This window comes from Lactuca virosa, chromosome 1 (assembly GCF_052849685.1).
Source record: "Lactuca virosa cultivar CGN04683 chromosome 1, Lactuca_virosa_CGN04683_v6, whole genome shotgun sequence".
Taxonomy (NCBI): Eukaryota; Viridiplantae; Streptophyta; class Magnoliopsida; order Asterales; family Asteraceae; genus Lactuca; species Lactuca virosa.
This window is the reverse complement of record NC_136426.1, coordinates 141541378-141562962: the sequence shown is the minus strand read 5'-3', so window position 1 is coordinate 141562962 and position 21585 is coordinate 141541378. Positions and strand designations below refer to the sequence as shown.

The window sequence follows — 21585 nt, the reverse complement described above, 5'->3', positions numbered from 1 at the left end:
TACATTGTGATATATGGGGTCCATACAAACATTCTACTTACACGGCCATAGATTTTTTGTTACTCTTGTGGATAATAAAAGTAGATACACATGGATATATCTCTTGAAGCATAAATCTGACATAACAAATATTATACCACGATTTTGGGCATATGTCAACACTCAATTCAACAAGTCCATCAAGTCTTTTAGGACTGATAATGCAAAGGAACTAGCTTTTGAAGAATTTTTTGCAGAAAAATGAATTATTCACTAGAAAGTATGTGTTGCCAAACCACAACAAAATTATGTGGTTAAAAGAAAACATCAACATTTACTTAATGTAGCTAGATCATTGATGTTTCAATCCAAAATTCCAATTCACTTCTGGGGATATTGTGTTCTAACTGCAGCCTGTTTGATAAATCGTATTCCATCAAAAGTCCTTGGTAATCAATCACCATTTCAAAGTCTATATGGTGTTATTCCTAATTACAAACATTTGAGGACTTTTGGATGTCTTGTTTATGCATCACGTACCATTGAATACTCGTCGATCAAAATTTCATCCTAGAGCCAAAGCTTGTGTGTTTCTTGGATATCCTCCTCACATGAAGGCATACAAAGTGATAGATCTTGAAACCAAACAAATTTTTTACTCAAGAGATGTGGTTTTCCATGAGATGATATTTCCTTTTCATAACAATTCTTTTTTAGATTTTGTTGACCCTTTCTCTCATGTTGTTTTACCTGTTTCTATGTCTGATTGTGATATTTCCATAAATACCCCTGTTCAAAATTTGTCCCCAAATATACCTTCTCCACCAACATCTATCATTCAAATTACATAACCCACTCATAGTAGACCTACTAGAGTTCACAAACCACCTTCTTATTTGAGGGACTATCATTGCAATCATGTTCACCATTCACATTCATCTCATCCACATTCGTTGGATAAATTTGTTTCATATGACAATTTATCTGTTAATCAATGAATTTTTGCCATGAATATTTCAGCCAATTTTGAACCAAAACACTTCAAAGAAGCATCTCAATATAAAGAATGGTGTGATGCTATGAATTCTGAATTAGAATCCATGAAAGCAAATCACACTTGGACTATTATGCCCTTACCTCCAAACAAGAACACAATTGGTTACCGATGGGTCTACAAGATCAAATATCGAAGTAATGGCTCAATAGAAAGGTATAAAGCTCATTTGGTAGCTAAAGGTTTCAATCAAAAGGAAGGAATTGATTTTTTTTGAAACCTACTCTCTTGTGGCAAAATTAGTCATTTTCAAGATGCTATTAGCCATTGCAGCAACAAAAGAGTGAGTTCAACTAGATGTAAATAACGCCTTCTTAAATGGCGATTTACAGGAAGAAGTATTCATGGATGTTCCACCAGGCCTTGATCTTCAGAGGGAATCTTCTGGGAACAGACTTTTTTGCAAGTTAAATAAGTCCATTTATGGGTTAAAGCAAGTCTCACAACAATGGTTTGATAAATTTTCCACCTTTATGAAAGTTTTGGGTTATTCTCAATCAAAATCTGATTATTCTTTATTTCATAAAGGATCACGGGACAAATATGAGGCATTACTTGTTTATGTTGATGATATTATCATTACAGACCCCTACAAAGAAGGAATTGCATTCTTAAAGCAGCAATTGAGTTTACAATTCAAGCTTAAAGATTTGGGTTTTTTAGGCTATTTTTTGGGAATGGAAATAACAAGATCCAAAGAAGGTATTTTTGTCTCACAATGGAATTATACTCTTCAATTACTTGAAGATACCGGGTTACTTGCCACTAAACCAAAAGATACACCTGTGGATCCACGAGTTGATCTTAATGACAAATCTGGAGAAGAATATTATGATCAATCCAAGTACAGAAGACTTGTTGGTAGATTACTTTATCTCAATATCATATGCCCTGCTATATCTTTTGTTGTATAAAGGTTGTATCAATTCATGTCCAAACCTCGCATTCCTCATTATGAAGTTGTTATTCATTTGTTAAAATACTTAAAGAAAGCACCAGGACAAGGATTATTTTTCTCAAAGGAATCTTCATTACAATTAAAAGGATTTTGTGATTCAGATTGGGCTAAATGCCAAGATACAAGACGATATGTTACTGGTTTTTGTGTGTTTCTGGGAAATTCTTTAATTTCATGGAAGACGAAGAAACAACAAACTGTTTCAAGATCTTCTGTTGAAGCTGAGTACAGGGCTATGGCTACCACTACGTCTGAATTTATTTGGCTCACAATTGTTCAAGGATTTCGATATTCATTCTAATGAGTCGATTGTCATTTTGTACGGGAAAAGGTAGAAAATAAATCCATCAGATTGCTTCCCATAAGATCAGCTTTTCAACTTGCTGATATGTTCACTAAACCTTTGCCACACTCAAAGTTACAGCCATTCATTAGCAAATTGGGTCTGAAGAATTTATTTTCTCCAGCACCAATTTTAGGGGGGATATTATAAGTTAGAAGGGTTATTCTGTAATTTAAATAAAATAAGGGCTAGATTGTAAATAGTATAAGTTAACATGTTAGTTCGTCATTCAGTTAGACGTTCCTTTTCTAATTGATGTATATATATAATTATATTCTGTTTTTCAATGTAAGAAGATTCATTCTCTCATATCTCTTTGTAATATGCATGGAAATGTGCCGATGAATGGTGTGTCTTATGCAAATGTTGTGAAAGGGGAAAAGAAACAAGAGATTATGAATAAAAATAAGAAGGTTTTTCTTGGGGCTGGTGATTTTCATTTGTTTGATGACAGTAACAAGATTGTTCTTGGAAAAGTTAAGGAGGCTACACTAATCTAACAATTGTATCGAGTCTGTCAAGTAGAGGGATTTACAAAAATGGAGATAAAGTATGTTGGAGGAATGTGGGTTTGGTTTAAGTTCATGTTAGTGCAAGCATGTGTACAATTCAAACAACATGAAACGATCAAATTGTATTTTAGGGAGTTACTAATGGAAATGATCTAAATAACATAAGGCGTGACCTGGCGGCAATGTCAAGCCTCAAACTTTATTGAGTCGTGGTGAGCCACATCGTTTGTAAAGTGTGACTTAAGGCGGCAATTTTGTATATAATTAATAATTATATATATATATATATATATATATATATATATATATTCTACTATTATTCATTTTTGTATACATATGTGACTTAAGGCGGTATTTTGTCAAAGCTTGACGGCAAGTACAAGCCTTGGAGCCATGACGTGCCATGGCGGAGCCATGGCGAGCTTTTTAGAACATTGACTAACAGTGAAAAATAATTTTGTTGTGAAAGAAAGGACATTGTGGCTTGAAATCCAAGGATTACCATTATATGCTTGGTCTTTAGCAACTTACAAAAAAGGTTGTTGGTTTGTATGGGACTGTACTTTTTTCAGATGATGACTTGGAGGAGCAACTAAGTAATGGTAAAGTGTGTGTAAGTTCAAGCATTACCAGTTTTATATGTGCTAATCCAATTGTTTCAATTGAAGGGAAGGAGTACATGGTACAGGTTCGTGATATTGCATCTTGGTGTCCAGACATTAAGAGAGTTGAGGATAATATGGATAGGAAGTCTCAACAACATGAGACAGAGTCGGAATATGAAGAAGATGACTACAGTGTGGCTGATGAGGGTCGGGTGAATTTGGATTAATTTATTCCAGAAAACAATGGGAATGAAGATACTGGAAATATGATGGGTTGGAGGAAGAGGGGACATTACCACAAACTGATCAAGCAGTTGGAGGATTGGAGGATCCCCACGAAAGGCGTGATGATGTTGGAAACAATATCAAGGTTGCTTATAACATGGATGGTAACAAAGATGAAGTACATATAAATAATAAAGAAGACGGTGGAGGTGTTTTGCATGGAGACGAGGCAAGTTCAGGCTTCCAGAAGTCTAATTCGGATGTGTTTCCGCCTGGTTTTGATGGGATGCGTTTTCACTCTCCAGTTCAATCTCGATCAGCACCTTCTGGAAAAACTCAATTCTCACATGCTTCTTCAAGTAATAATAATGTTAAAACATTGAGAAAAAATGTTACTATTGGGTCTTTGATTGAAGATATGGAAAGATATGTGGAGTATAGGCAAGTACTTGGATATGATTTTACATGATGTAAAGATGATATTGTCAACCTGATTGAAAGAAGTGGTGCGAAATATGGTTTTAAATGAATATTTTGTCGGTATGTGTGGTCTTAAATGTCATAGGAAAAGGAGGTGGATAAAAAATCTTTGTATAGATAATTGTATTGGTGTGTTGGGTATTCAAAAGACCAAATGATCAGGTTGGATTTATTTTTAGTTTGTTCGATTTGGGGTAATTATTAGTTTGATGTGGTTAGTAGTGGTGCACGGGGAAGATCAGGTGGTTTATTGATTGTTAAGGATCCCACTATTTATAAAAAACCAAGGTTTGGTCTACTGATAATCTTCTTATTATTGAAGGGGAGGTGTTAGCATCTCGTGTTAAATGTTACCTTATTAATGTGTATGCTTCACAGGATAGACATCGTAAGAAAGAAATGTGGGATTATAAGTCTTCTTTTACGAGACATAATGTTGGTGAATGCATTATCTTTGGAGATTTTAATGTTGTTCGGACGGTTTACGAAAGGAGTCAAACGAATTTTTGTGCTCAAACAGCGGATGATTTTAACAACTTTATTATTGATATGGATCTTGTGGATGTGCATATGGGGGAAGACGTTTTACACGGGTTGACAAGCAATGCTTAAAATGGCAAAGCTTGATCGCTTTCTTGTTTCCAGTGGTGTGGTGGATTTATTCCATAATATGGTTGGTTTGGTTCTTCCTCGTTTATGGTTGGATCATAGTCCTATTGTGTTGAAAAATGATGTAATTGATTATGGCCCTACTTTGTTTAAACTATTTCACTCACGGTTCATGTTGGACGATTTTGAGGACACAGTCAAGGATGCGTGGGTGAATTATAGTCATGAGGAAAATATAAATTCTTTCATTCTTTTTTAACATAAATTAAAAAGTGTGAAAGAAAGGTTGAAGTTATGGCATAAGGAGGTGGTGTTGCAAAATCGAGGAGTTAAGAGAGACTTGTTTGCAAAGTTAGATGATATTGATTGTGTGCTTGATGGTGGTAGTCGTGATTGTACCTTGGTATCAGCTAGGATTGATACTCTTAAAGCTTTGGCTAATTTAAAAAAAAATAATGGATTGGATGTGGCTCAAAACATAAAAATTAAATGGGGTGTGGAAGGAGATGAAAACACCAAATTATTTCATTCTATGTTAAAAAGGAAAAGAAGAAAGTTGTCCATTTCCGGATTGATGGTGGATGGGTTGTGGGTGTGTAATCTAAATCAAGTTAAAGATTATTTCTTACGATTTTATAAAGAAAAATTCAAAAGTTTTTCGGGTGCAAAGCTTTCTCAACCAAGTCTTCATTTGAGAAAGCTAGCTTCGGTTCACACTGAGAGTTTAAGTTCTCGATTTACTATAGAAGAAAATCATAGTGCTATTTGGTCGTGTGGGAGTGATCGGGCTCCGACACCGGATGGTTTTTCATTTCGTTTTATAAAAAAATTCTGGGAGATGTTGAAAGATGATATCTACAACTTTATTGATGATTTTTTTTGAAATGGTTTGATTCTTAATGGGTGTAATTCGTTTTTCATTACACTTCTTCCAAAAATTGATAATCCCACATGTATTAAAGAATATAGGCCGATTAGTCTAAATGGAGTGCAATATAAAATTATTGCAAAACTTTTAGCTAATCGATTGGCAAATGCTATTGATTATCTTGTCAGTCCGAAACAGTATGCTTTCGTTAAAGGCAGACAAATTTTAGATGGTTTGTTGGTGGTTAATGAAGTTATGGATTGGTACCACAGAAAAAAGAAGAAAATGATGATCTTAAAAGTTGATTTTGATAAGGCGTATGATTCAGTGAGCTGGGATTATCTTTTGAGGATCATGGATTTCATGGGTTTTGATCATAAAATGAATAAGATGGATTAATGCTTGCCTGATTTCTTCTCGTGCGTCTATTCTCGTGAATGGGAACCCTACTTAGGAGTTCATTATGCAACGATGCTTTTGTCAAGGGGATCCTTTATCTCCATTTTTATTTATTATTGCTATGGAGGGTCTGCATGTTGACATGGAGAATGCTGTTGAACAAGGTTTTTTCTGTGGTGCTCGTGTTGGAGAGGAAGGTTATTCTTTGACTCATCTTTTCTATGCAGATGATGCCTTGTTTGTGGGAGAATGGGATGATAGGAACGTTGCAAATCTTATCATAATTCTAAATTGTTTTTATTTGGTTTCTGGGTTAAGAATTGATTTACAAAAATCGAACTTGTATGGTGTTGGTACGACTATGCAAGAGGTGGAAGAGATGGTTGTGGTTACGGGTTGCTCGACTGCCAATAGCCTATTTTTTTTATCTTGGTTTGACAATGGGTTTGAATATGGGGAAGGCGGATAATTGGAATGAGGTGGTTCAACGACTCAAGAAGCGATTAGCGAATTGGAAAGTTAAGCCTCTTTCAATTGGAGGGAGGTTGACTTTGATTCGTTTTATTCTTGGTGGTCTATGTATATATTACATGTCTATGTTCAAGATTCTAGAGACGATTATTAAGCTTTTAGAAGCCTTAAGAGCTACTTTATTTTGTGGTGGAGATGATATACAAAGGAAGATATCTTGGATTAAGTGGGAGATTGTTTTGAATTCTAAAGATAAAGGTGGGTTAGGTGTAGGAAGTTTAAAGGCGCTTAACTTGGTGTTATTACAAAAATGGCATTGGAGGTTTGTTACAGACATAAATTCCATTTGGGTTAAGGTGATTAGAAGCATTCATGGGGTAAATGGGGGTGTAGGTTTCCTCGTTCATAAACCGAAGGGGTGTGGTGTGTGGTCGAAAATGGTTAAATTTTTTGATAAAATGCATGAAAAACAAATTGTTTCTCATTCTTTTTTAGGTAAAAAAGTTGGAAATGGGAGTGGTACTCGATTTTGGAAAGATGTTTGGTTGGCAGATGAAATTTTTATGGATAGGTACCCGAGGCTTTATGCTTTGGAGGTTCATAAAGAGTGATTAGTTGCTGATAAATGGAGAGAATGTACTTGGATCTGGAGCTGGTTCAGAGAGATTAAAAGTGGTGGTATTACAGCTGATCAATTGTCGGCTTTGAGGGGGCTTCTTAGACAAATTCAAATGAGTGATCAGTCGGATACTTGGGAGTGGGCGTTAGACCCGAATGATTCTTTCTCAGTTTGTGGTACAAGGCGCCATATTGATAACTTTATACTTCAAGAAGGGGTTATTGGTACTAGATGGTGCAATCTATTTCCAATAAAGGTAAATGTTTTTATTTGGCGAACTCTTTTGAATAGACTTCCTACTAGAGTAAACTTGGTAGATAAAGGTATTGATTTGCCCACCGTGTTATGTCCCTCGTGTTCCTTGCATGTGGAAGAGTATAATCATGTTTTTGTTAGTTGTGATGTGGCTGATAAAATATGGGAGAAGGTCATTAAATGGCTCGATCTTCCTTTTCCTCTTTTCTCTAATATTGAAGAGATTTTTGCATGGGTAACTTCTGCTTCTTTGGGAAGAAATAAGAAGAAAGCTTTGGAGACCATGGTTTTGACCACGATTTGGATGATTTGGCAATATAGGAACAATGTTGTCTTCCAGACACCGAGTATGAAGAGGAGTAATATTTTTGAAAGCGTTGTAATTCTTTCTTTTGATTGGTTTACAAATAGACTTAGACTTAGTAGAAGTAACATTACTTGGACATTGTAGTTACAAAACCCAATGATCCACGACTCTTTGTAATTTTTGTCTACTAGCTTCCTGCTAGCTGGTTTTTATAAATTTTCTTAGCTGTTCAAAAAAACGTGTGTTATGGTACTTATATAGGGACAAGGTTCGTCATTTAATCTCCACGATGATTATTGAATTTAACCAAGATGACTATTTGATTCTTCAAGATGCCCATCCAATCTTATAAGATTATCATTTAAAACTCCTTAAAGTATAAATGATTTTTGCATCCCCAAATTTTGTTAATTAAACATGTTAGAATAGTGTCTAAGCCCGTAACTATATTTGGTATGTACTTGACCCGGTTGTGCATGGTCCTTTTGGGTTGCCTTCTCCAAAGCAACTTGACAAGGTAATTTAAGGAGAAAGAGAGAATATTATGGCTTATTAATATATTATAAGAATAATATATTAAAGGAGAAATCATATTTATTTAATTAGTATTAGTCATAAATTAATTAGGAATTAATTTGGTGACTAAAAGAGATTAATTAAATAAAGGGGTATAAACTGTCAAATGTATGATAGTTAAGTTTTGGGTTAAGGAAACCTAATGGACTTAAGGGGGAATGAAATTATGATGGGGATCCATCATATTTTCGTCCAAGGCCTTATTCCAGAAGGTTCCTTGGGCTGCTTGGTGACTAAGCTGTCCATTAGGGTTTAGACTAAAACCCTAGTAGCCTGCAAGTATAAATAAGACCCCTAGGCTATGGAAATCGGCTAGACTTCATTCTAAGAGAACCCTAGGGCCGATTTCTAGAACCTCTCACCCTCTCTCATCTTGCCTTCTTGCTTGTGGGGTTTGTGAACCATTAGAGGAGTTACAATTGTGACTCTAAGCTCAAGATCAAGAAGATTACAAAGGATTCAATCTACTTGAAAGAGGTAAACCACTTAGATCTGTTTTCTTTATGATAAATTCGAATTATATATGATAGATCTAGTTTTGTAAGTCTTGGATTCAAAGCATGTACAATAGAGAAACCTAGATCCAAGCATTAGGGTTTGTATGAGCACATATGATTGTTTCTTATGCATAAAACCCATCAGTGGTATCAGAGCCTTGATTGGTTTCAATTGTATGTGATGCTTAACTGTTTTGCTTGCTGAAAATCGAGTTTTTGCCTCTGCCCGACTCAACTCGGCGAGTCAGTATCTGGACTCGGCGAGTTGGCCCCTACTCGGCGAGTTCAGAGCTGACTCGGCGAGTTCGTGCGTCAGGCAGAGGGTATTTCGTGATTTAGTTGCTGTTTTGACTTGGATTTGATGCCTAAATCGTTTTTTGAAGTTAAAATCCGAATTTTATCTTAATTAAATGATTATCCTTGCCAAAACAATAGATAATTTCAAATCTTTTGAATATTGGTTGTTTATATGATAAATATGGATTATTTAAAATTATTTGGTAATTATCTAATGACTAAAATAAGATTAGGTCAAATATAGATAATTATGATATTAATTGTTTAATTTAAATTATTTGTTATTTGATCCCTTATGTTTTGAAAAAGTTCAAAACTTGCCCTCAAGTTTTGAAATTTGAATTTTGTGATTAAAAGTTAATTTAAATTTTAAACCCTTAGAATTTTACAAGTTTAAAATTCAACCCTATACTATTATATATTATTACAAGCTTAATTAATATATGTATATGTATAACTTAAAATGCTAGTCTTACCGTTACTAGGCCTCATTCACGAAGCCAGTCTATAAGGTGGGTATAAGGTTGCTGCCTATAAAATGGCGCTTAATGGGTGTACACTCACACCCACCGCTTGCTTGACTGGTGGAGGGTCGTTAGCCGAACGGGTAGGATAGGGCAACCCTCTCCTCATTAAAAGTATAATGAAAAATACAAAGTAACTACATGTTTTACAAATTCCCAATCTTAGTTACTTTAGGGTAAAATGTGAAAATGATGCTAATCCATGGAATTACACTTTGTACCCTTGTCAAACGTTGGTGGAGCGCGTGTGGTTAACCGGCATATCAATTTGGGGATGACATTGGTAGCGAAGGGTGACTCGATGTTTGTCATAGATCAATGGAGCGTGTGTGGTTTACCGGCACATTGATTAGGTGATAGAGACATTGAGTGCACCATGTTGATTCGCATGGTTATTCACAATTTGTTTGCGATCCTCGGTATCCCAGTCGCAAATTTGAAATGCATATCGAGATTTAAACATGCCATCGAAAAGTTCAATGAATCTCAAAGATCTAGGAGTTTTCAATACATTTAAAACCTAAATTTCTTTTTCGTTTTTCATGGTGAGAATTAGTGAATCGTCATTCACTTACCTTCAAATTATTTACTTTTAGAGTACGGCATCCCTTTCTAAGTTGTAAATAATGTTGTTGGATCCTAGCCCTAATTTCTCATTTGGGTGTTTAATTAGGGATTCATTTCTAATCAAACTTTGTTCCTTTCTTTTCAGATGTCTGCAAACAACAACAACAACACTTCTGGGTCATTCTCGTTGATGAACCTGTGTCAGAAAGTGACATTTGATGGGTCAAACTTCAACGAATGGATGAGGTATATTCGCATGATCACACGCTACGAGGACAAAGAATATGTCCTCGATGAAAAGCTTGAAAAGATCATCCCAGATGTTGCTACTCCTGAAGAGCTGGCCGCCTTTGAGGCCCACGAGAGTGATGCTACGAAAGTTCACTGCATCATGCTGGCCACCATGAACCTCGAACTCCAAAAGTCCTATGAGGACATGTATCCGTATGAAATGCATCAGGATTTGCTGGACAGGTGTCACCAGAGCGCGAGGCAAGAGCGTTATGAGATCATTACTAACATGATCACCGCTAAGATGGGGAGTGGAGAATCCCTAACCTCTCATTTGCAAAAAATGCAGAGGTATGTTGATCGTCTTCTCAAACTTAATGTTAAGTTTGATGAGGATTTTGCTATCGACATAATCCTCCACTCCTTGCCCTCCTGCTACAACCAGTTTAGGATGACCTACCACATGAACAAGGAGGAGGTCTCCTTGAGCAAGCTCCAAGGACTTTTGAGGACTGCTGAGAGCAACCTCAAAGACAAATCTGTTGCACCATCCCCTGCTGTGGCCGCTCCTGTGATGGCAATAGGTCAAGGAAAGGGTAAAAAGAGGAAGGCTCCATGTAAGAGCCACCATAAGGGGAAGCCCCGTGATGGTTCGTCCTCAAGTGGGACCAAAGCAGGCCCTGCTAAACCCTCATCCAATCCCAAGGAAGCAGAGTGCTTCTATTGTCACCAAAAGGGCCACTGGAAACGAAGCTGCCCTCAGTATCTACAAGATATAAAGGATGGGAAGATTAAGCCCACCTTTGCAGGTATGTATTCTATTAAATCTAATAACTCATCATTTGCTACTTCATGGGTTCTTGATACAGGGTGTGGTTACCACATTTGTTCTGACATGCAGGGCCTAAAAAGAAGTAGGGAGGTGGAACATGGAAAGATGAACCTGATTATGGGAAACAGAAGATCGTCGCCTGTGACCAAAGTCGGTGTTTATTCTTTAGTGTTGAGTAATGGGTTAGGGATAGATTTAAACAATTGCTGCTATTCGCCAGATATGGCAAGAAACATTATTTCATTTCATGGGTTGTTTAGACAAGGGTTCAGATATTCTTTTGATAACAGTAATGGTTCTATTAATGTTTATTTGAATGGTGTCTTTTATTTCAATGCATTACGTTGTAATGGGATTTATGAATCTGTGATGGTTGTTGATAATTTAGGAAATAATGTTTTGAATATTGATTCGTCTACTAGTCTAGACAAAGCATGCTTGTGGCATTGTCGCCTTGGCCATGTCAACAAGAAACACATAGCCCAACTCCAAAAGGATGGAGTGTTGGAGTCATTCGACCTTAGGGACGATGACACGTGTGAATCTTGTTTACTTGGGAAGATGACCAAGTCACCCTTTACTGGCACTTGTGAAAGGGGTGAGGGTCTATTAGATCTCATACATACCGATGTGTGTGGGCCCTTTAGATCCACCACAAGGGATGCTTGCCGCTTCTACGTGACTTTTACAGATGATTATAGCAGATATGGATATATCTATTTAATCAAGCAAAAATCTGAAACCTTTGAAAAGTTCAGAGAATTTAAGAATGAAGTGGAGAATCAGCTAGGCAGGAAAATCAAGATGCTTCGGTCAGACCGAGGAGGAGAGTACCTAAGTCTTGAGTTTCACGACTATCTAAAAGAATGCGGAATTGTTTCGCAATTGACGCCTCCAAGGACGCCACAATTGAATGGTGTGGCTGAGAGACGTAATCGGACCTTGTTGGACATGGTTCGTTCTATGATGAGTCGGACTTCGTTACCAATAGCTTTCTGGGGGTATGCATTAGAGACTGCCGCCCATATCCTTAACTTAGTTCCCACCAAGAACGTTACCAAGACTCCTCACGAAATGTGGACAGGGAAGGCTCCCTCGTTGGCACATATCAAGGTTTGGGGTTGCGAGGCTTTCGTAAGACGAGAGAATCACGACAAGCTCGAACCTCGTAGTGAGAAGTGTTATTTCATCGGCTATCCGCAGAAGTCTTTTGGCTACCTTTTCTATAGACCGAGTGACAATGTTGTCTTCGTTGCTAGAAGAGGAGTTTTCCGAGAAAGGGAATTGATAAGCCAAGAAGACAGTGGGAGGCAAATTGAACTTGAAGAGATTCAAGATCAAAGCGATGAAGGAACCTCTGACACTGGCACTCAACCTGAGGAGGAAACTCCTGTTGAACCTGTTGACGAGTCCTTACCTCTTCGACGTTCCACTAGGGCTAGTGTTCCACCCCAGTTGTATGGCTTTCATATTACTACTGAAGGGGATACATTTATTAGTGATAGTACACTAGTAAATTTGGACGAACCTAGCAGCTACAAGGAAGCCATGGCAGGCCCGGAGTCTGCGAAATGGATAGAGGCGATGGACAGCGAGATTCAGTCCATGTACGACAACCAAGTTTGGAATTTGGTTGATCATGTACCGGGTCGCAAGACAGTCGGGTGCAAGTGGATCTTCAAGAAGAAGACGGACATGGATGGGAAAGTGCATACTTATAAAGCGCGATTGGTTGCGAAGGGCTTTACTCAAACTCCCGGAGTTGACTATGATGAGACCTTCTCACCAGTTGCGAAGATAAAGTCTATTAGGGTAATGCTTGCAATAGCTGCGTTTCATGATTATGAAATATGGCAGATGGACGTGAAAACCGCTTTCCTTAATGGAAAGTTGGCTGTGGATGTTTACATGAATCAGCCAGAACGTTTTGTCAATGCGAAGCATCCAAATAGAGTATGCAAGCTTGAGAAATCCATTTATGGATTAAAACAAGCGTCTCGCAGATGGAATCTTTGTTTTGACGAGAAGGTTAAAGAGTTTGGCTTTCTGCGAAGCGAAGATGAATCTTGTGTATATGTCAAAGCCAGTGGGAGTATAGTGAGCTTCCTCGTATTGTATGTCGACGACATACTACTCATAGGAAACGATGTCCCAACCTTGCAGGAGGTCAAGTCCTGGCTTGGGAAATGTTTCGCTATGAAGGACCTCGGAGAGGCTGCTTATATTATGGGAATAAGGATAGTAAGAAACAGGGAAAAGAGACTGATAGGACTCAGTCAGGATACATACTTGGACAAGGTACTAAAGCGTTTTAGTATGGAAAATTCCAAGAAAGGGGAGTTGCCAATCCAAAGCAATACCAAGTTGAGTAAGACTCAAAGCCCGAGTACAGAGGCAGAGATAGCTGATATGAGTCGAGTACCTTACGCTTCCGCAGTAGGCTCTATCATGTACGCTATGACTTGTACTCGACCTGATGTGGCCTTCGCTTTGAGCATGGTCAGCAGATATCAGGGGAACCCTGGTAGAGCCCATTGGATTGCGGTTAAGAATATTCTTAAGTACCTGCGGAGGACCAAGGAATGGTTTCTAGTCCTCGGTGGGAGTGATGACTTAAGGGTACGAGGGTACAGTGACGCTAGTTTTCAGACGGATCGGGATAATTTCTGATCGCAGTCGGGCTGGGTCTTTACCCTAAATGGAGGAGCAGTGACTTGGAAAAGTTCCAAGCAGGAGACCATAGCTGATTCAACATGCGAATCAGAGTACATTGCGGCGAGCGAAGCGTCAAAGGAGGCTATATGGTTGAAAAACTTCATTGGAGACCTTGGAGTTATGCCATCCATAAAGGAGCCGATGGAAATTTTCTATGATAATGAAGGAGCGGTTGCCTTGACCAAGGAACCGAGAGATCATGGTAGATCTCAACATATCGACAGAAAATACCATTTTATCAGACATCGGGTAGAAGAAGGACTCCTCGTTGTGAAGAGGGTATCATCAGAAGAAAACCCAGCAGATCCCCTTACGAAGGGACTGAGTAGGGTCAAACACTTGCAGCACGCTAGGAGCATTGGGCTGAAGGATGATATAAGTTTGGATTAGATAGGAAACGTGTAATAGATAGTTTGTACTTGACATTTGATGAATAAATAAAATTGTGTCATTTATGAGTAAAGCTACTATCTTGTGTTGGTTATTTATCTATTGTTTCAATTTTGCATGTTTTGACTTCCTGAATGATAGGATTATTCAAACAGTCCACAGTCGGTCATATTTTGGAAGTAGATATGAATGAAGATTGTCATGAATTGTTTGTAGATTGTCTAAAAGGTTTTGGGCATAGCAAAGGTTTGCTGAAAAGTTCATGAGTGCTTATGAATATGATTTGAGCATTGGAATAAACCCGCGTTTGCTGGTATCACTTCGTGGTGTTTTGCCTTAAGTGATCGCAAAGCGATAATATCATATAGTCTTAAAACTCAGAGATATGGTTGTTGTTTGCTAGTTAACTGGTTATGCATTGATGATGTGTAAACGCATCAGTAAATTGATGTTATAAAACGTATTATTGTGCATGATTCAATTAGTGAATAATAGATGCATATGAGTCGAAGTTGATCTGTTCCTTTTATTCTATGAGAATAAAAGTGATATCTTGGCCACTTGATGATTTGGTTTGACTTATGTGCCGGGCCCGGTCGGAGTGAAGTTGATGTGTTCAACTAAATTCTATGTCAAACAAATCGGAAATCGAGAAACAAGTGCTGGACAATAAGCATTGTCAGCATGATATCTAGAACGGAGGATTATATGATCCCTTATCTGAAGGACAAGTTAATCAGAGTTGACAGCGAAGTATATGAGCTACGATTGCTAATCGGATTCTGAAGTCATATGTGAGATATAGTTACTAGACTTATCCAAGTGGGAGACTGTTGGAATAGTGTCTAAGCCCGTAACTATATTTGGTATGTACTTGACCCGGTTGTGCATGGTCCTTTTGGGTTACCTTCTCCAAAGCAACTTGACAAGGTAATTTAAGGAGAAAGAGAGAATATTATGGTTTATTAATATATTATAAGAATAATATATTAAAGGAGAAATCATATTTATTTAATTAGTATTAGTCATAAATTAATTAGGAATTAATTTGGTGACTAAAAGAGATTAATTAAATAAAGGGGTATAAACTGTCAAATGTATGATAGTTAAGTTTTGGGTTAAGGAAACCTAATGGACTTAAGGGGGAACGAAATTATGATGGGGATCCATCATATTTTCGTCCAAGGCCTTATTCCAGAAGGTTCCTTGGGCTGCTTGGTGACTAAGCTGTCCATTAGGGTTTAGACTGAAACCCTAGTAGCCTGCAAGTATAAATAAGACCCCTAGGCTATGGAAATCGGCTAGACTTCATTCTAAGAGAACCCTAGGGCCGATTTCTAGAACCTCTCACCCTCTCTCATATTGCCTTCTTGCTTGTGGGGTTTGTGAACCATTAGAGGAGTTACAATTGTGACTCTAAGCTCAAGATCAAGAAGATTACAAAGGATTCAATCTACTTGAAAGAGGTAAACCACTTAGATCTGTTTTCTTTATGATAATTTCGAATTATATATGATAGATCTAGTTTTGTAAGTCTTGGATTCAAAGCATGTACAATAGAAAAACCTAGATCCAAGCATTAGGGTTTGTATGAGCACATAGGATTGTTTCTTATGCATAAAACCCATCAAAACATTCTATTGAACTTCTTTTAGGCTAAAAGGAGTGGTAACACTCCTAACACCTTGTCACATCAGATTTTTCAGTGTCACCTCATTTTTGGCAATTTAACACCTAATCTTAGCATTTGGTAGGGAGTGGTAACACTCTTAGCACTACAATTTTTTTTTATTTCCTTTTTCTAATTTAATTAAATTACTTTATTATCATATACAAATACATTTTGTGCACAAATATTAAACACATTTTATTTTCTTAAACCACAAACATTTTGTAATCCAAATCCTCTCCCATTAAATACCCCCTTTTTCTTTAGGGTTAATGTCATTATAGAATTCTTTTAAAGTTATATCAAAACCTAAATAAAAGTTATAGAATTATTTTAAAATTAAATCAAAGCCTAAATAAATAACATATTATATTATGATTGATATTAATTGCATTATATACTAACAGAAGACGTTTTAATGTTTATATACTCTTTTACATACTACAAAAAACAATAATGGGTAATTTTAATCAATAAAGTAAATATACATGTTATCATTGATATAGTAAAATTGTCGGCTCCTTTTGCCACATATACCTATTTACACTCATCCATCACCATCTTAATAGGCATAGAGAGACAGAGTAGTATTCTAAGAGATTTCGAGAGAGAAAGAAGAAAAATACCTATATTGTTGTTATGGTGAGGAGACCGAAGAGGGATAGTGGTCGTTGGGGCTGGAGGAGTGAACACCGGAGAAAATATAGCGAAGCGGAGAAGTGACAGTCTGGTGACGGAGACGCAGTGGTTCGACTATTGGCGACAGGTGGGGGAGATGCAGTTGGGTGGCAGCAGCGACGTTGTTCTGGTGAGATTTTGACGTTATTTCGGCTTTGAAATTTCTGGATCTTTTTCTGTTAATATTGATTTAAGAACTTTGTACATTTGACAAGATTTTTGTTTTTTGTTATTTTTAGAACATCAAGCGCAAACCTAGATCAAAAGCAAAATAACACCAACCTATTTTCGCTTCGTCTTCTTCCAACCAATCATAATGCGTTGTTGTTTCTCTTTCTTCTTGCCAAAACTTCGACGAGTGCCCTATAGCGACCCCCCTAGCGAGTGCTAGGGGCGGTGTTTCAAGTTGGCTAGCGAGAGTAGCGAGGCCGGTGGAGACCTCCACTCCACTTAGCCTTAGATTGCTTACAATTTGATTACATATTACACAAAGAAAAAGGTCAAAATAGAAAGACATAAATGTTGAAAATTACAGCATGGGTCCTTGATACCAGTGTTAGACACAATTTTCTTAAAACATATTCGGCAATGTGTCTGTTTTGTTTCCCAGCTAGAATAGTCAGAGTGGTGTGTACTGTTGACTTTTAACCAGATTTGCTTTATAATTTCAAATAAGCACTATTGTGTTATCAAACCTCTATCCGTGGTAGGTTTCTCATATGTATGTATCTTGATAATGGGGTGGTCGATTTCAACATGAAACTGTCACCATTATTCTTGAAAAATTGGTGGCAAAATGCTTTTAATATGTAACACCCTCAAAATTTTAAATATATACCGTGTAACAATTATTACTAAAATATGAAGCAACCCAAATAAAACTAAGGTAGTGTTTGTTTTTTGTCTTCAGATCTTTTTGGCCATTTTTGTCTATGCCACACAAATCATACGCAGACATTAGCCTTCGCAGACTATTTGTTTTTGTAGAAGATTGTGTACATAACTCATATATTAGCTCATACATTGAACCAACTAAACATTTTGTCTTATTCTATATTATTTTGATAAATATTATTTTGTCTTATATTGTATTATAATTTCTTTTAAGCATAAAAGTTGCAGACATACTAGTAGTCTATTAAGTCATAACAAAGAAAGAAAATGGAACTTACATTTTATAAATTGTACACACATAATATACCACGTTGATGAAAAGAAGTTATACCTTTCGTAAAAATAGATGATATTTTTCCCTAATTTGCAATAAGATGGGTTGTTAACGTGTTATATTATAGTTCTAACTGACATGGGCAGTTTAGTAATTCAACTAATTGTTAGTTAGTAAGTTGTTATTACTTGTTAGCTGGTTTTCCCTTTAAGATGTATGTATATAAACTTCATTTTGAGTTTCAATCAAAGTAATGAATCGATTTCATTTCAATCTTTCTTGTTCTTGTAATATGGTATCAGAGAGAATAATTCATGCTTTCATTCAATTGATCAACTCCGATCAATTTTCCAATTAGATTCCGGTCATTTTTTTGATTGATTTCTTAATCGATTTCCTTCTTCCAATCAGTCATTCGTATATCTTGTGTCGTCTTCACTAATTGTGCTTCTTTTCCATTCAATTGTTCATATTAATTGATTGTTTCTCAGATCAATTTCTTATTCTTTCAATTTGGTTTGTGATGCTGACTGTCACCGATCCGAGTTCTTTTATGCATTCTATTGCTCTGATTGATGACGGAACACATCCATATTACTTACACCATTCTGATAGTCCTGGTTTTGTTCTTGTTTCTTAAGTTTTGATCATAGACAACTACAATTCATGGAGTCAAGTGATGCAAATCAATTTATCTGAGAAAAATAAAATTGGATTCATCAATGGTTCTCTTCCGAAACTAATATATTCATATCCAAATTACAATCCCTGGATGAGAAATAACAAACTTTTTATTTCATGGATATTGAACTCTGTTTCAAAGGATATTTCTACCAGTGTGATGTTGTAACACCTCAAATTTCAAAACAAATTTTTTCATTTTTAATTCACCAAAAATTACTCATAAATTCAAGTCATCACATAAATTATAAGTTATTATCAAAACAATATCAGAGTATCCCCAAATCCATAATATATTATAAGCCAACGAATGTGTACAATCATACCTCCGCCTTCTTGGAATCTACAGAAGTACCTGAAACACATTTAAATCAACACTGTAAGCACGAAGCTTAGTGAGTTCCCCAAAATACCACATACACAAATAATTAGCTTCTCATGGCTATATCTCGATAAGGACCCTCCGGTCATGTGTCTCAGTGAAGACCCTCCGGTCTCACGTCTCGGTATGGATCCTCCGGTCATAACTCAATAAATACATAGAATAATATAACAACATAAGTCACAAGACAGAATGCATAATAACACATATCACAGTATAAGAAAATAAGACCCTCCGGTCAATACTGTAATAAGACCCTCGGGTCTGTAAAGTAAATAAGACACTCCGGTCAGTAACACGAATAAGACCCTCGGTCACACATAAATTGTTGGATTAGTGTCTAAGCCCATAACTATATTTGGTATGTACTTGACCCGGTTGTGCATGGTCCTTTTGGGTTGCCTTCACCAAAGCAACTTGACTGGAAGAATAATAGAGAAAGAGGTTATTATGGTTTATTAATATATTATATGAATAATATATTAAAGGAGAAATCATATTTATTTAATTAACATTGGTCAAGAATTAATTTAGAATTAATTTTGTGGTCAAAAGAGGTTAATTGAATTAAGGGGACTAAACTTGTAATTGTTGGATAATTGCAATATGGGCTGAGGAACCCTAAAGAATGGTTGGACGAATTCTATGTGGGAGCCCACGTAGAAATCGTCCAAGGGGGCCTTCTGGAAGGATCCTTTGGACTGCTTAAGGCCTAAGCAATCTAATTAGGGTTTTGACTGAAACCCTAGCAACTCGCCTATATAAGGAACCCCTTGGCTTGCAATTTTCGGTTACCACAACCCTAAGAAGAGTTCCAAGAGCCGAAAATCACCTTCCCCTCTCTCTCTCTCTCTCTCTTGCATTCTCCAATTGCTTTGGTGTTTGTGATCTATTAGAGGCACAACATTTGAGGTGCTAAGGTTCTCAAAAGCTCAAGATCTTCAAGCAACAATCAAAGGTAACATTCTTGCTAGTTTATATATGTTGATTTCGATTTTTGTTGTATGCTAGATTAGGGTTTGCAAGTCTTGGACAATTATTGCATTTACAATTAGAAAAACTAGATCCAAGCATTAGGGTTTGCATGAACACCATAGGAATGTTGTTTTGTTCATAACCCAACAGTGGTATCAGAGCCTAGATTGTTTATCTTTTATATTTGATGCATAGCTAATTTGTTCAAGCTTAAAAATCGAAAATGTCAGCCTTTGAATGATGGGCTCGTCGAGTCACCAGATGAACTCGACGAGTCAGGGCTACTCGACGAGTCCTGTTTTGTGACTCGGCGAGTCAGCTCGTCTGGTGGCTGATTTTTCGGGATTTTGACCAAAATTGAATTGGGATAATTACCAAAATTGTTTTGACTGAAAAAAACTTGATTTTTTCAATATGGTATTGATTATCCTAATTCAATTGAAGGATAATTGTCATAAATAAGACAATTACTTGTTTTATAAGATAAAATTAATTATTTGTATTTTTTATTTGAATTATCTTGTAAAAAAATAGATTATGTCAAATTATGTGATAAATATTAATAATATGATTAATTAATAATTTTTCAAATTTGATCTAAAAGATGTTTTGAAAAGTTTCAAAACTTGCCCTCAAATTTTGGAATTTAAATTTTTGATTAAAAGTTTAATTTTGAGATATTTAAATTCTAAACCCTAGAATTTTACAAGTTTAAAATTCAACCCTTATACTATTATAATATTATAAGATTAATAATTTATATATGTATAATATTAAGCTAGTCTTACCGTTAGTAGGCCTCATTCACGAAGCTGATCTATAAGGGGGGTATAAGGTTGTTGCCTATAAAATGGCAGTTTAATGGGTGTCCACTCTCACCCACCGCTTCCTTGATTGGTGGAGGGTCGTTAGCTGAACGGGTAGGATAGGACAATTAATTCCTCATTAAAAGTATAATGTTTAATAAAGTAACTAAATGTTTTTGTAAAATTCTCAATCTTAGTTACTTTAGGAAAAATGTGAATAAGGTGCTAACCCATGAAATTACACTTTGCACTTTGATTAAGTCGTTGGTGGTGCGTGTGTGGTTAACCGGCACACTAACTTGGACTTAACAAGGTAGGCAAAGGGTGACTTAAGGTTTTTCATAGGTCAGTGGAGCGTGTGTGGTTTACCGGCACATCGATTAAGTGAAAACATTAAGGGTACCAAGTAATTTGCATGGTTACTTCACACCTTGTTTTTTGATCCTCGGTATCCCAGTCATAAAACATAAAGGGCACACTCGAGATTGAACATGCCATTGAAAAGTTCAATGAATCTCAAAAGAATCTAGGAGTTTCTAAAAACCAAATAAAACCTAATAATCTATATTTCGTTTTTCATGGTGGAAATTGGTGAATCGTCATTCACCTACCTTTCAAATATGTTATAGCTTGGATTACGGCATCCCTCTTCTAAGTTATAATATATTGTGATTGGATCCTAGCCTTAATATTACATTTGGGTGTTTTATTAAGGACTATCCTATATGTAAACTAAACTTGTTTTCTTCTTTTCAGATGTCTCCCAACAATGCTACTTCTGGCTCAAACCCTACCGGCTCCTTCTCTCTCATGAAACTTTGTGGGGGAGCCATCTTTGATGGATCCAACTTTACAGATTGGATCAGGAACATCAGGATGGTCACTCGGTATGAGAACAAAGAATATGTTCTCG

The 21585-nt window shown here is 36.5% G+C and overlaps 2 protein-coding genes across 2 annotated transcripts; both read left to right on the top strand.

The window, feature by feature from the left end:
- The first annotated feature begins 4769 nt into the window (after positions 1-4769).
- On the top strand, positions 4770-6032 carry LOC145121500 (uncharacterized). The gene is made up of 3 exons (XM_079057238.1): positions 4770-4972; positions 5039-5568; positions 5785-6032. The coding sequence occupies exons 1-3, from the start codon at positions 4770-4772 to the stop codon at positions 6030-6032; spliced, it is 981 nt and encodes a 326-aa protein (XP_078913364.1).
- A 121-nt stretch (positions 6033-6153) lies between these two features.
- Positions 6154-7828, top strand: LOC145121496 (uncharacterized). Its single transcript, XM_079057235.1, has 4 exons — positions 6154-6414; positions 6494-6880; positions 6999-7074; positions 7191-7828. The coding sequence occupies exons 1-4, from the start codon at positions 6154-6156 to the stop codon at positions 7826-7828; spliced, it is 1362 nt and encodes a 453-aa protein (XP_078913361.1).
- Positions 7829-21585: the final 13757 nt, after the last annotated feature.